The following is an 11958-nucleotide window of genomic DNA, read 5'->3' on the forward strand; positions in this document are numbered from 1 at the left end:
GGGGGCCCTCCCTGCCTGGCCTCATAGAGTCTTTAGGGTGGGGGTGGGGCGCCTAAAGAGGCCGCACCTCGGAGTGAGTGTCTGGCTTCCTGGCGGGAGGGGTGGGGCCGGGCCTACGCGGGCCGCCCGGGCCCGGACCCAGAGATTCTCGCCAGGTGGGGTTTGCGGGTCCTCGGGGTCAGTGCCCCCACGTGGTTCTCGGCCCCGGCCCCGTGCGAGCTGCTTCCTTGGTGCCGACACCCTGATTCCCTCCTGGGGCGGCCCTTCTCCCGGGCACCGCCCCCTTCCCGGAAGGAAGGATTTATTAAGCGCCTACTGTGTGCCAGGCACTGTGCCAAGCGCCTGGCACATATTATGTCAGCTGGTCCTCACAACAACCCTGGGAGGTAGGTGCTTTCCTAATGAGGATAATCATATATCCCCAATTCACGGATGAGGAAACTGAGACAGACAGAAATAAGGTGCCTTGCCCAGGGTCACACAGGTAGAAAGCGTCTGAGGCTGGATTTGAACTCAGGGCTTCCCAACCCCAGGAAGACCCAGCGCTTTGTCCATGGTGCCACCTGGGGCAGTGAGGCCTGATGGGGGGTGGGGGTCCTGAAACTAAATGAGCCAGACCTTGCTGCAGTCAAAACCCCCACCCACCCACCCAGGAGAGTGCCCAGGTGGAAAGACCCTCATGGGGCCTGACTTCCGGATGTCCCCCATTTAACAGGTGCACTGTGGTCTCAGGGAAGGGAGACAGCCCCCAACCTCAGGGAGACGTCAGACTGAAGGAGGACACACACACACACACACACACACACACAATATAAAATGTTTGTATGCCTCCTACTCAGTAAGGACACACACACACACACACACACACACACACACACACACACACACACACACACGATAAAATGTGTGCTTCCCCCTCAGTAAGGATGCTCCTCAGCCTTCCTCTCCAGGATAGCTCAGGCCCTGGGAGCTGCTTCTCCCCCAGCATCAGAAGAAAGATCAGCATCATTAAGGTGTCCAAACTCGACCTGCAGTTTTTCCCACACAAAGCCGAAGGTTGTCCTGGAGCACTTTGTCTGGATTTCTTGTTTCTCCTGTTGCATGATATTTGCCTGATATTATGTGCGTCTTGTATTACTGTTGTACAGTCATGAAGTCAAAGCTGGACGGGGCCTCTGAGGTCATCTAGTCCAACCTCTTCATTTGAACAGTGTAGAAACTGAGCTCCAAAGATGACCCACTGAAGGTTGAAGTGGTACTAAGTGCAGAACCGAAATTTGAACCTACATCCTCCCATTCCGAATCCAAAAACTAGGTCCTTTTTTTTTAATCTTTATGTTCTCTGTGGGTAGCAAATGGCCAAGTCTGCCATGTGAATTCTGGTACCTGCTCCAAACTTTGCCTCTTGGTGTTCTAGAGACAGTTAGATCCTTGCCCTATGCATTCATTTTCCTAACTGACTCGCCTCTCTCCACACCCTTTCTTTGTAAAGATGTTGACAATTAGGAGTCAGGTAAAGGCCTTATGTTTGGGTTAGGTTCCCTAGAGGATAGGTCACATTCTCCTCTCGGAAAGAATAACCCAGTGGTCTCAACCTGCTTCTGCGACAGGACAACAAATCTTTATCAGTCTGCTAGGACTAAAGCCTAGTTTATTTCTAATGCCTGGGTAGGTCCTGGGACAGCTCCTTTAAGCCTGACTTCTCTGGGGCAGAAGAGGGGAGATGCTTGACTTCCCTTACACTTCTGTCTTAATTTATCGTTAAAGAGAAGGGGCCAAGCTCAGCCCTAATCATGGAGTCTGGAGGGATCTTGAAGGCCTTTCCCAAACGGAAGAAAATGAGAACTGACTCAGACAGGAGCAGGCTCTTGAAGATTTCCAAGAAGGAAGAAGTAGAAGAAGGTGGAGGTGAGCTCTATATCCCCCCACCCTCCCAGCCTCCTCTCCCCTTCCCTCCACTGAATGTATCTAGAATTAGCCTTCCAAAGAAACCCTGCTTTCCAGTTTGTCTGCTAGAGCATATTGACATCTTGTACCCCACTGCCCCCCAAACCTGGTCCTGGATTCATTTAGGCTGTCTTGCCCAAGCCCTTGGTGTGAAGAAGACCCATCAGAGGCTAGAAAGATTGAGGAGCAGACCTCTGAACTGGGTCCCTAGGAGAGAGCCTGTGTCCTCAGGGAGACTCCTAAGGGAAGACAAGGTCATGGCCCTTTCAGGTAGAGTAAGTTTAGAAGGGTCCAGGGACAGGATTACACTGGCAATTAGGAAAGTGGGTGAGGCCTTCCTGGAGGAGGCTGCCCTGAGCTGCAGTTTCAGGGAGAAGAGGACGGAAAAAGAAGAGGGAGTTTTTCCATAATCACAACCAATGCTATTACATAGGTAAGGGAATAATATCCTCCCCATTCTATAGGTGAGGGGAGACAGGATCAGAGAGATAAGTGACTTCTTACACAACTAATTTGTATGAAGCAAATCTTAGCTGACTCCATGTCCAACACTTTTCCCACTGTACCTTGCTCACTCTCTGATCCATGCTTTGAGGTGGAGACAGAGAAGAGAGAGGGCAGAGGATGATGAGAACTGGGATGGTTCTTATGCAGAGTGGCTGAGCCCACTGCAAGTCCATGTGTTACCCGCGGGCATTGGTCGAGCCCGGGCAGAGATCTTTGAGAAGCAAATCCTCCAGCATGGGGGCCGAATATGCTCCCCTCAGGCCCCAGGGATCACACACATTGTGGTGGATGAAGCCGTAGACTGTGAGCGAGTCCTCCGCCTCCTGAAGTTATCCCGGCTGCCCCTGGGTGTCCAAATGGTGAAGTCAGCTTGGCTGAGCCAGTGCTTGCAAGAGCAGAAACTGGTGGACACTGCTGGATTCACCCTCTTCATCCCTGACAGGTGAGCCCAGCCTTAGTGTTTCCTCTTTTCATTTGCTGTAGCAAATGCCCCACTGAACGGACCTCAGATGAACCACCAAAGGTACCACTCACCCAAGCGTTTTGCTAATTCTTAGAGAAGTCTAATTTCATTATCCTTGCTAGACAAATGGTCAGACTAAGGCCCAGGGCAGGAAAGGTCTCAGTGCAGCCTGGGAATAAGAACTGTGGTGTCTCTCTGATCTGCTCTCTCATTCTCCCTGCAGGTACCTGGACAAGGCAGACATTCAGGTTGCATCTTTCCAGCCAGGGCCCTCTGGAACTTCAGCCCAGGCAGGGCTTCCTTCTGCTACTCCCTTTGCTCCACCTCAGGAGTCACACTTAAAACTGAGCACCCAGCCACAGGTCAGGTGCTCGTCCAAATCACATTGTTTCCTCCTCAGGCTGTAGGAAACTGGGAGACCTTCAGGGAACTAGTCAACACCCAGGGGTTAAAGCCTGAAGATAGTCTGGTGCTGTTCTGTGAGGCCCTTCCCCAGCATCTAGTCAGCAGCCATGTACCACCTCACTGCTATCTGGGGGCAGAGCCCTGGGCTGGAAGAAGGAAGAGATACAGTCCCTTCCTTAGGAAGCTCCCCCTCAGTTGGAGGGAAACATGGTCCTTCCCTTCTTGGAGTCCCCCGTATGATGAAAGAACCCTAATCTGAAAAGAATAGACAGTGCCCAAACCCAAGAAAATCCCAAATTAAGGGCAAAGTCATGGCTTCTGCTCTTGGAGAGGGAAAGGAAAGAGAGGGAGGGCCCAGATTAATTATGTGTGCTTTCTCTTTCAAGCCTAGCTCTTATGGTGAAAGCAGTGATGAGGAGGAAGTACAGGTTACTCCAGCTGACCTGGAAGCCCTGATTACTGGCCGATACCCAAGCACCCCTGAGGGAGATGCTGAGCCCAGCCTCGCCCCCACTGTCAGTGATAAGTGGGTGTGTGCCCAGCCCTCTAGCCAGAAGATGACCAACCACAATCCTCACATTACAGAGAAGCTGGAAGTGCTGGCCAAAGCCTATACTGTCCAAGGTGACAGGTGGCGGTCGCTAGGCTATTCCAAGGCGATCAGTGCCCTCAAGAGCTACCACAAGCCTGTCACCTCCTACCAGGTAGGAGCCCTGAGTGCCTCAGGGCAGGAGTTATGGCTCCTACCTTCAGGGTACCCAGATTTGAAGGATGAGAGCCCTCCTTTTGAGAGAAGAGAAACAACCCTGCTGTCAGGGAGCCCCTCTTCTAATTAGGGCTGGAGAGGGGGGGAGAAGCAGAAGTCTTCCAACCAGTCAAGAAATATTCAGCACCTACTGGGCATACTGGGGACACAAGCACAGAGTATAAAACAATTCCTACTTGTAAGAAGACAGAGAATACATGTATATATAGCAAAACCATAAAGTTAATAAGTAAAAATATGTGCCAAGTAGTTGAGTACAAGACAGTTTGGGAGCAAGGGCCCCAGGAGTGGGGGAATCAGGAAGAAGTTAGTGCTTGGGCTACATCTAAAATGCAGATCAGGACCCTCTCAACTGAGAAAAAAGGGAGGACAGACGTAGGGGATGGATGGGAACGTGGTTGGAGCAAGGGTAAAGACATGAGAGGTGGGCTCTCAGGTGTGAGGAGCAGAGCAAAGGCCAGTTTGGTTGGATTGACAAAGTGTCGGAGGGGAAGTCACATTGGTGGGCCTGGAAGGAGGAGCCGGGACCAGATCGTGTAGGCTTTCAAAGCTTAACAGAGGGTCTTATATATGATGGAGGCAACTGGAAGCCACTGGAGTTGGTTCAGTGGGAAGTCATGCATTTGAGGACAGTTATTTTGGCAGCGACAAACCATATATGACAGACCAGTGGGGTAAGATGGGACAGTCATTGCAGTAATCTGGGTTAGAGGAGATGAGGGCCTGAACTAAAGTGGTAGAAGGAAACAAGGTATCCAAGTCCTGGCCATTCACCTTTGATTTCTTCCACACCTGTTCGTGACATGTTCCTTGTCCTTAGGATTATTCCCCTATATTCAACTCTGTCTTGGCCCTATCTCTGGCTCCAAGTTTACATAGCCATGTAGCTTGCTGCCATTCTGAACTTGCCCTTACCCAGTCTGGAGCTTCAGGGAGCCCCCCTAGGCTAGCACAGTCACAGCTTGTTGATGGGGATCCCTCCTCCGTCTCTTCTACCATACCTACTTCTTTTGTCACTATTACCACATTCCGTAGGAAGCCTGTGGTATCCCAGGGATTGGGAAGAGAATGGCAGAGAAGATCATGGAGATTGTGGAAAGCGGGCATCTTCAGAAACTGGACCATATCAGTGATAGTGTACCTATCCTGGAGCTCTTCTCTAACATCTGGGGAGTTGGAAGCAAGACTGCCCAGATGTGGTACCAGCAGGTCAGTCTTCCACCCCGACCCTCCTTCCGCCATCACTACACAGCTCTCTCCACTGATACTGATTTAGTTGCAGTTCAAATCCGCCCTTTAATTGGGAACATAAAATCTAGATAGTCTCTTTCCTCAGATGGAGGCCAAAGCTTATTTGAACCTGCTCCTCCTATCTTGTCCCCTTCCTCACTTCCCAGACTGCCCCAAGAGCTCAGGATATTTTCTATTATGTCTTTCTTGGGAAAGAAAAGATTCCACCTTTCCTGGTTCTCTCTTGGCACTGAGCCTATTTTCCTAGGGATGCTCTCCTGTCATTCCTTTCCCTGAGATTGGGTAGATAGCTGGGCCCCTGTATAAGTGACTCTGAGTGTTCCTGGGTCCTAGAACCTCACTACCTCCTACTGTGTGGCTGGCTTTTTCAGGGCTTCCGGACTCTGGAGGACATTCAAAGTCGGGCCACCCTGACTGCTCAGCAGGCCATCGGCCTGAAGCATTATGAGGACTTCCTCAAGCGCATACCCAGGGAAGAGGCTGCAGAGATTGAGCAGACTGTGAGCAGAAACCCCAAGTTGGGGAAAGGGGGGATGGGGAGGAAAGAGAAGAGATTTTCAAATGAAGTTCACAAGGTAGGACATGTGTTCTTCACCTTCCTCCCCCACTGAGCCCATGATGGTCTGCCCAAGGAGGCTCGGAAGTAAGAGTCTGGCAGACAGGAAAGGCCTAAAGGTGAGAGTGAAGGAGGGAGAGCTAGTCTTTTTGGCTTCCCTAAAGCCCCCAGATGGGAAGCATCCACAACATTATTTTCAGAGTCAGGGGGATGGATAGAGAACAGTGAGGGAGCTAGGAAGGGTTGGGTAGGGGAAGAATGGTGGCCCCACACTGCTTCTGGACAGAGCCACTGGTCTCATCTCCGTGTCTCCTTACAGGGACTGAGACTTAAGATTGTATTAAGATGAAAGTTGGTTTAGAGCTGGGTGAAGATTGAAGTTAGCATGTAACAATAAGAAGGTCCCTCAGAGAGCCTCTAATCTAATCTCCTCACCTTTAAAAGGCACTGAGGCTCTGAGGTGAAGTATCCCAAAGTGACAGACCGAGTAGTCGTCGTGTCCCAGGCCAGACTTACTTGTTGCACTCGACAACACCGCCTCTGAGGTTAAAGCTTTCGTAGGCTTGTATCTGACGTCGGATTACATTTGGGGTTAGGCTGGGGTTTGCTCTGGGGCAGAGGTACAGCCGGCCTAGTTGTTTAGTGGCAGGGTGAGTTTGGGCTGGTGTGGCAGTGCTGCTTGTGTTTGACTTGAAATGGGCACAAGTCTTGAACATAATAGGCACTTAAACACTTTTTAAACTGAATTGAATTTGTCTTTCTTCCCCTCATCCACAAGCCTTTTCCCCTTTGACTGCCAAAGCCAGAACTTCTGAAAAGCCCATTGAGGCAGGACAGGATGGTCTCTACAGTCATTGTGGGAGACAGGAGGGACAATGTGGGGCATGGAGTGAAGATGGGGAGACCCCTGGGGACAGGCACCAAGATTAGCCTCTGCTGTCCCTGTGTCCATCCATCACGGCGGCAGTACCATTCGAGCTGAGGTTGTCACTCATTCACGGTGCCCAGGCATAAAGAATACACTCCCACCCCTGCCCCCCAACTCGTATTAGATCAGAAGCACTTCTCTTCCCTGTTTGGGTCCAGTTCAGAGGCCCTTTGATAGAATTGCGCATCCCAGGCCCCTCCTCCCTTCCCTTGGGATAGGCCCAAGAGGGGAATTAAGGGATTAGTGGATGCCGCTTGTCAGGAGACGGCAGTGGAGGCCTGGTTCTATCCATTGGAAGACCACAAAAATCTTCATTTCCTAGGGAGAAGGTGGGAAGGCCATCTGCATGAGAAAGACCTCAGTGTCTTTGGGATGGAGTCTAATGAGTTTATCTCCGCTTAATGAAGGATAATCCTAGGGTTGGAAATTACCCCTTGTTTCAATCTGTGAGGAGGCAGGGTATGGATCTTTTCCCTCCCCCCATCAAAGATTGGGCCCTGGGTGCTGGGCTCCAGGCTGATCCTCAGGCTCCACCTTCCTTTCATACACACTCTCCTCTAACTTTTGAATTCATAGATGGGGGGCAGAGGTGGGGGGAGGGAAACCTAGGCTTTATATAGCCTATCTGACTAGTTAGATTTGGGGGGACTGGGGGAAGTCTCTCCTGCTCTTCAGTATTTCTAGAAGATTGATTCTGCAGCCTCCCTTGGTAACATGTTGCAGTGCTAAATCTATCAGTTACTCAGCAAGGATTTATTAAGGGCCTGCTGTGTTCCAGACACCCTATCAGACCCTGAGAATACCAGTTAAAAAGTGAAGCAGTCCATGTTCTCGAGGAATTTTCCTTCTACCGGAGGGATATGATATTTTCATAGATAAGAAAATACAGTATTTGTACATACAAAATCTATAGTGATGGTGGTGGCAGCAGGTGCTAACAATTGGGGGAATCAGGAAAAGTGTTGTGTTGAAAGAGTTGGCACTGAAGCTGACCCTTGGAGGTAGTGAATGTCTTCAAGAAGCAGAGGTGAAGAGGAGGAGTATTCTGGCCATGGCCTGTGCAAAAGCATGGGGGTGGGAAATAAAACATGATGCATGGGGAAGCTTATGCAGGCCTGTTTGGCTGGATCCTAATTGTCCAAGGAGGAGTAAACTGGAACCAGATTGTGAAGGGCTCTAAAGGGCAGTGGGGAACCACCGAGGTTGCCTGAACAAGAGAGAGGGCATGATCAGAGTGGAACTCCAAGAATATCTGTCTTCTCTGTGAAGAATGGATTGGAGAGAGGAGAGATTTGAAGGAGGAAAAGTGATTAGGAGGCCACTGTAGTTGTCCAGGTGAGAAATGATGAGGGCCTGCATCAGGTGGTTGGGGTGGGAGTAGAGAGAAAAGGACTTGGAGTGAGAGGGGCCCAGAGGTGGAATCAGTAATGCTTGGCTTTGGGCAGTGAAGGAGAGTAAGAGTTGAGAATGGCTCCGAGGCTTTGACTCTGAATGCCTGGGAGAGTGATGGTGCCTTGAATAAAAATAAAGTCAGGAGGAGGATGTGTCTAGGGAGAAAGATAATGAATGATGTTTGGGACCCACTGAACTTCAGGTGCCTCTGGGGGCTCTGGGTAGAGGTGTCTGGGAAGCACTGGAAATGCAAGACCAGAGCTTGGGAGGGAGATGGAAGATGGATGTGTGGATTTGAGAGTCATTTGCATAGAGGTGACAGTTGAATCCATGGGGGTTGATGAGATCACCAGGGGAGTATAGAGAGGGAGAAAGGAAAAGAGAGCTTAGGATCGAGCCCTGGGGTGCACTCAGCATAGAGAGCAGGACTTCTTCTTTCTCCTGCAAGGGAGATAAAAAAGGGATTGGTCTGACGGGCCAGAAGAGAATCCCGATAGAACAGCATCAGGAGAACCCAGGGAGGAGAGAGTCTGCAGCAAGATCGGGCAGGGATGAGCGCTGTCAGGTGAGGTGAGGTGAGGACTGGAATGTGTAGCAGTTCCTTAGGAAGGATGGGGACCGAATGGCAGGGAGGGGTGTCCACCATGAAAGAGAGGAAGGCTCCAGGACAAGAGCTTCAGGGGATGGTCGGATCAAGTGAAGACTTTTTGAGGATGTGGATATGGGCATGTTTGAAGGCTGAAGTGAAAGAGCCAGCGGGTAAAAGGAGGTTTAGAAATGACCTTTTCCTATTAGTCACTTCTATCTGCCATCCAATCTCAGTTATTTCAACCCGTTGTCATCCTTTTCTTATAAAAGGTAGAGGATGACCTGTCCCCTCCCCTTCTCCTTTCCTGCCCAGGGCACTTAATTTCTGTCCCCATTGTTTCAGCCCTCCTAGGTCCATCCTTGGACCTGGAGTGATGGTTGTGACTATCCCTTGCCTAGAGAGGAGTTGGCTTGGGGCCTGGAGGTAGCCCCTGCTCCCCAGTACCTCTGCCTCCCTATCTTGCAGGTTCGGGAAGCAGCTCATACCCTCAACCCTGGGCTTCTCTCCGTGGCGTGTGGCTCATATCGCCGGGGTAAGGCAACATGTGGGGATGTGGATGTGCTGGTCACTCACCCAGATGGAAGATCTCACCAGGGGATCTTGAGCCAGCTCCTGGATACCCTTCGGCAGCAAGGTATGGCCTGGGGCTCCAGGAGTGAGTGAGAGGTTCCCCAAAGGATGAGAGCTGGGGAGGGAGCATGATGTGATCCAAGATACCTGGGTCGGAATTAGGCCTAGATTAAAGTCCTGAGTTTTGTTAACTAGCTGTGTGACCTTCTCAGAGCTATATCAAAGGGGCTTCTGGTCCTGACGATCAGGAACCCAAGAAGAAAAGAGATTGGAGTGTGTGTGTAGGGGGGGTTTAGACTTTTCCTGCCATTTCTTAATTCCCTCTCCTTCCTGACTTTCCTGGCACAGGGTTCCTGACAGATGACCTGGTCAGCCAGGATGATAATGGGCAGCAGCAGAAGTATCTGGGCGTGTGCCAATTGCCAGGGCCTGGTCGGTCCCACCGGCGCTTGGACATCATTGTGGTACCCTATAGCGAGTTTGCCTGTGCCTTACTGTATTTCACTGGCTCTGCCTACTTTAACCGCTCCATGAGAGCTCTGGCCAAGACAAAGGGCATGAGCCTGTCAGAGCACGCGCTCAGCGCTGCCGTTATGCGTGATGGCCATGGCGTCAAGGTGGGACCAGGTCGGGCGCTGCCCACCCCCACAGAGAAGGATGTCTTCAGACTTTTGGGCCTGCCATACCGTGAGCCCTCCGAGCGGGACTGGTGACCCTTGCCCTCTCACCAGCATTGCATAATTCCCCAAAGTGGGATTAGAGATGCGCCCGCCCCCGCCTTTATATGGGTCCCTACACAGGGCCTTTTCCCCTACTCACCTTTGGGTTTCTTTTGCTTGGCAAAGAACCAGAGAGTGATCACCCTTCTCCCTAGTGCTCTGACCATGAGCCATTGCTTTTCCCCAGAAGTACATCCATTGGCCTTCCCAGAAGCAGGCTGCGTATGTGTCTCACCGTTGTGCTAGATTGTGTTGTTATATGCTTCACTCCTCCCTTTGCCCCAGTTTAATAAGCAGCAGGTGGCTGCTGTGCAGTCTGTCCCACTTCCTGTGCCAAGGACCCAGGCATACCTAGAAGGGTCCCACCTCTCAGCCCGCTTCCACTCAAACACCAGGAAGATAGGGTGTCTTTTGCCAAGGGGAATGATGGTAATAGCAAGTGGTCAGCTTGCATTCCCCTTTTCTACTCACTTCCTGTGCTTCTGAAGGGGCAGAGGAAGAGGGTGATCCAGGGCTGGAGTGCGCACTGTGGTCGAAGGATGTGAGGGGAGATGGAGAGAACAGTAAAATCCATTTGATGTTCTGTCCTCTGGTGTCTGTGATCCCTGCCTCCTGCAACTCCCTCTCTGGGCCTAGCTTGTCTGGGATGCCAGCAGCAAAGACAGGAACTGAGTTAGCCCAGGTTGACTCAGGAATTGGAACCCCCAAAGCCAAGAGATGGAGGATTTAGGGGGAGTGGGTGGGGCATGTGTGTATGTTAGAGCTCCTTAGCCCATTAATCAAAATGCATTTATCTGCCCTGCTGTGTACTCAGCCTTTTGCTGGAACTGTGGGGGAGACAAGGAGGAGAAGGTGGGTTCCTTGGCCTTAGGGGGTTCACACAAGATACAGAAAATAAATGCTAATCATGTGATACCAGCTAAGTGCACTGGGAGTTTGGAGGGGGGCAAGATCGCCACCATGGGCACTAGTGATCAGAGAAAGCTCCCTGAAAGAGGGGGAGCTTTGAAGACTGGGAGAGGTGGGGAGAGGGGTGCTGTAGGTGGGGCAACATCAGGAGAAAAGGCATCCTTGTGAATGAGCTGTTTGGGGGAACATGAGGAACATTTAAAAGGCCACGCGGAGCCTCAGGAGATTAGAAACAATTGAGATGATGCAGTAGAAAATGGGGAGCTATTAACATTTTCTAAACAATGGAATAACAAGCAAAATGTTTTAGAAAAAAAGTTGGCTTTGGTGTGCTAGGTGAATTTTCAGGAGAAGAGAGTAGAGATGGGGAGAGTGATTGGGAAACTTGAAATAGAATCCAGGAGCTGGGGAGGGCCTTGGAGGTTACCTCATCTAGCCCCTGGCTCGATTCCAGAATGCCCTCTGCTGCATTCACTTCAGAGCAGCATCGTGGGGTAATGGAGAGAATGCTGGTCTTGGACTCAAAACTCCTGAGTTTCGAGTGTTGGCTCTGACATTTACTGGTCATGAGATCCCTAGCCTCAGCTTCCCCATCTGTAAAATGAAGACAATATTTGCATTGTCTCCCTTGCAGGGTTTTTGTGAAGTTTGTTTCAAACCTTAAAGCACTATAGAGATGTAGGCTGCTCTTTATTATATCTGCCACCTAAAAAAAATCTCCAGGGTTGGATAGTCTGCTCCATGGTTAGATAGGTTTAATTGTTGGGAATTTCTTCCAGGACTTGAAATAAAAGGTTACTCTGTGGCTTCCATCCGGTGTTCCTAGTTTGGCTAAACAGAATAAGTCTGACCTCCTCTGCAACAGCCCTTCAGACCCTGGAAGACAGCCCTGCTAACGGGGTATCTTCTACCATCCCCACCCCCTTGGCCAAATCTCAGGAGTTAGTCCAGCCCTT

The 11958-nt window shown here is 50.8% G+C and overlaps 1 protein-coding gene across 2 annotated transcripts; it reads left to right on the plus strand.

The window, feature by feature from the left end:
• The first annotated feature begins 40 nt into the window (after positions 1 to 40).
• Positions 41 to 11341, plus strand: POLL (DNA polymerase lambda). 2 transcript variants are annotated; one of them, XM_036736117.1, is made up of 9 exons: positions 41 to 386; positions 1768 to 1908; positions 2602 to 2896; positions 3141 to 3279; positions 3709 to 4026; positions 5124 to 5297; positions 5711 to 5839; positions 9270 to 9438; positions 9723 to 11341. In XM_036736117.1, exons 2-9 carry the CDS (start codon positions 1794 to 1796, stop codon positions 10085 to 10087), a joined length of 1704 nt encoding a protein of 567 aa, XP_036592012.1. In that variant the 5' UTR covers positions 41 to 386; positions 1768 to 1793; the 3' UTR covers positions 10088 to 11341. The 2 variants fall into 2 exon arrangements, with proteins under 2 accessions (XP_036592012.1, XP_036592013.1); XM_036736118.1 differs by having other exon boundaries at positions 134 to 386; positions 3141 to 3284; positions 3714 to 4026.
• The last annotated feature ends 617 nt before the right edge of the window (positions 11342 to 11958 follow it).

This window comes from Trichosurus vulpecula, chromosome 8, assembly GCF_011100635.1.
Source record: "Trichosurus vulpecula isolate mTriVul1 chromosome 8, mTriVul1.pri, whole genome shotgun sequence".
NCBI lineage: Eukaryota > Metazoa > Chordata > Mammalia > Diprotodontia > Phalangeridae > Trichosurus > Trichosurus vulpecula.

Excerpts from the sequence above, each read along its gene's own strand:
- POLL (XM_036736117.1), top strand. The coding sequence starts at position 1,794 with ATGGAGTCTGGAGGGATCTTGAAGGCCTTTCCCAAACGGAAGAAAATG. Across the intron at positions 4,027-5,123 it reads AGCCTGTCACCTCCTACCAG|GAAGCCTGTGGTATCCCAGG; the intron begins GTAGGAGCCCTG and ends CACATTCCGTAG. Across the intron at positions 5,840-9,269 it reads CTGCAGAGATTGAGCAGACT|GTTCGGGAAGCAGCTCATAC; the intron begins GTGAGCAGAAAC and ends CCTATCTTGCAG.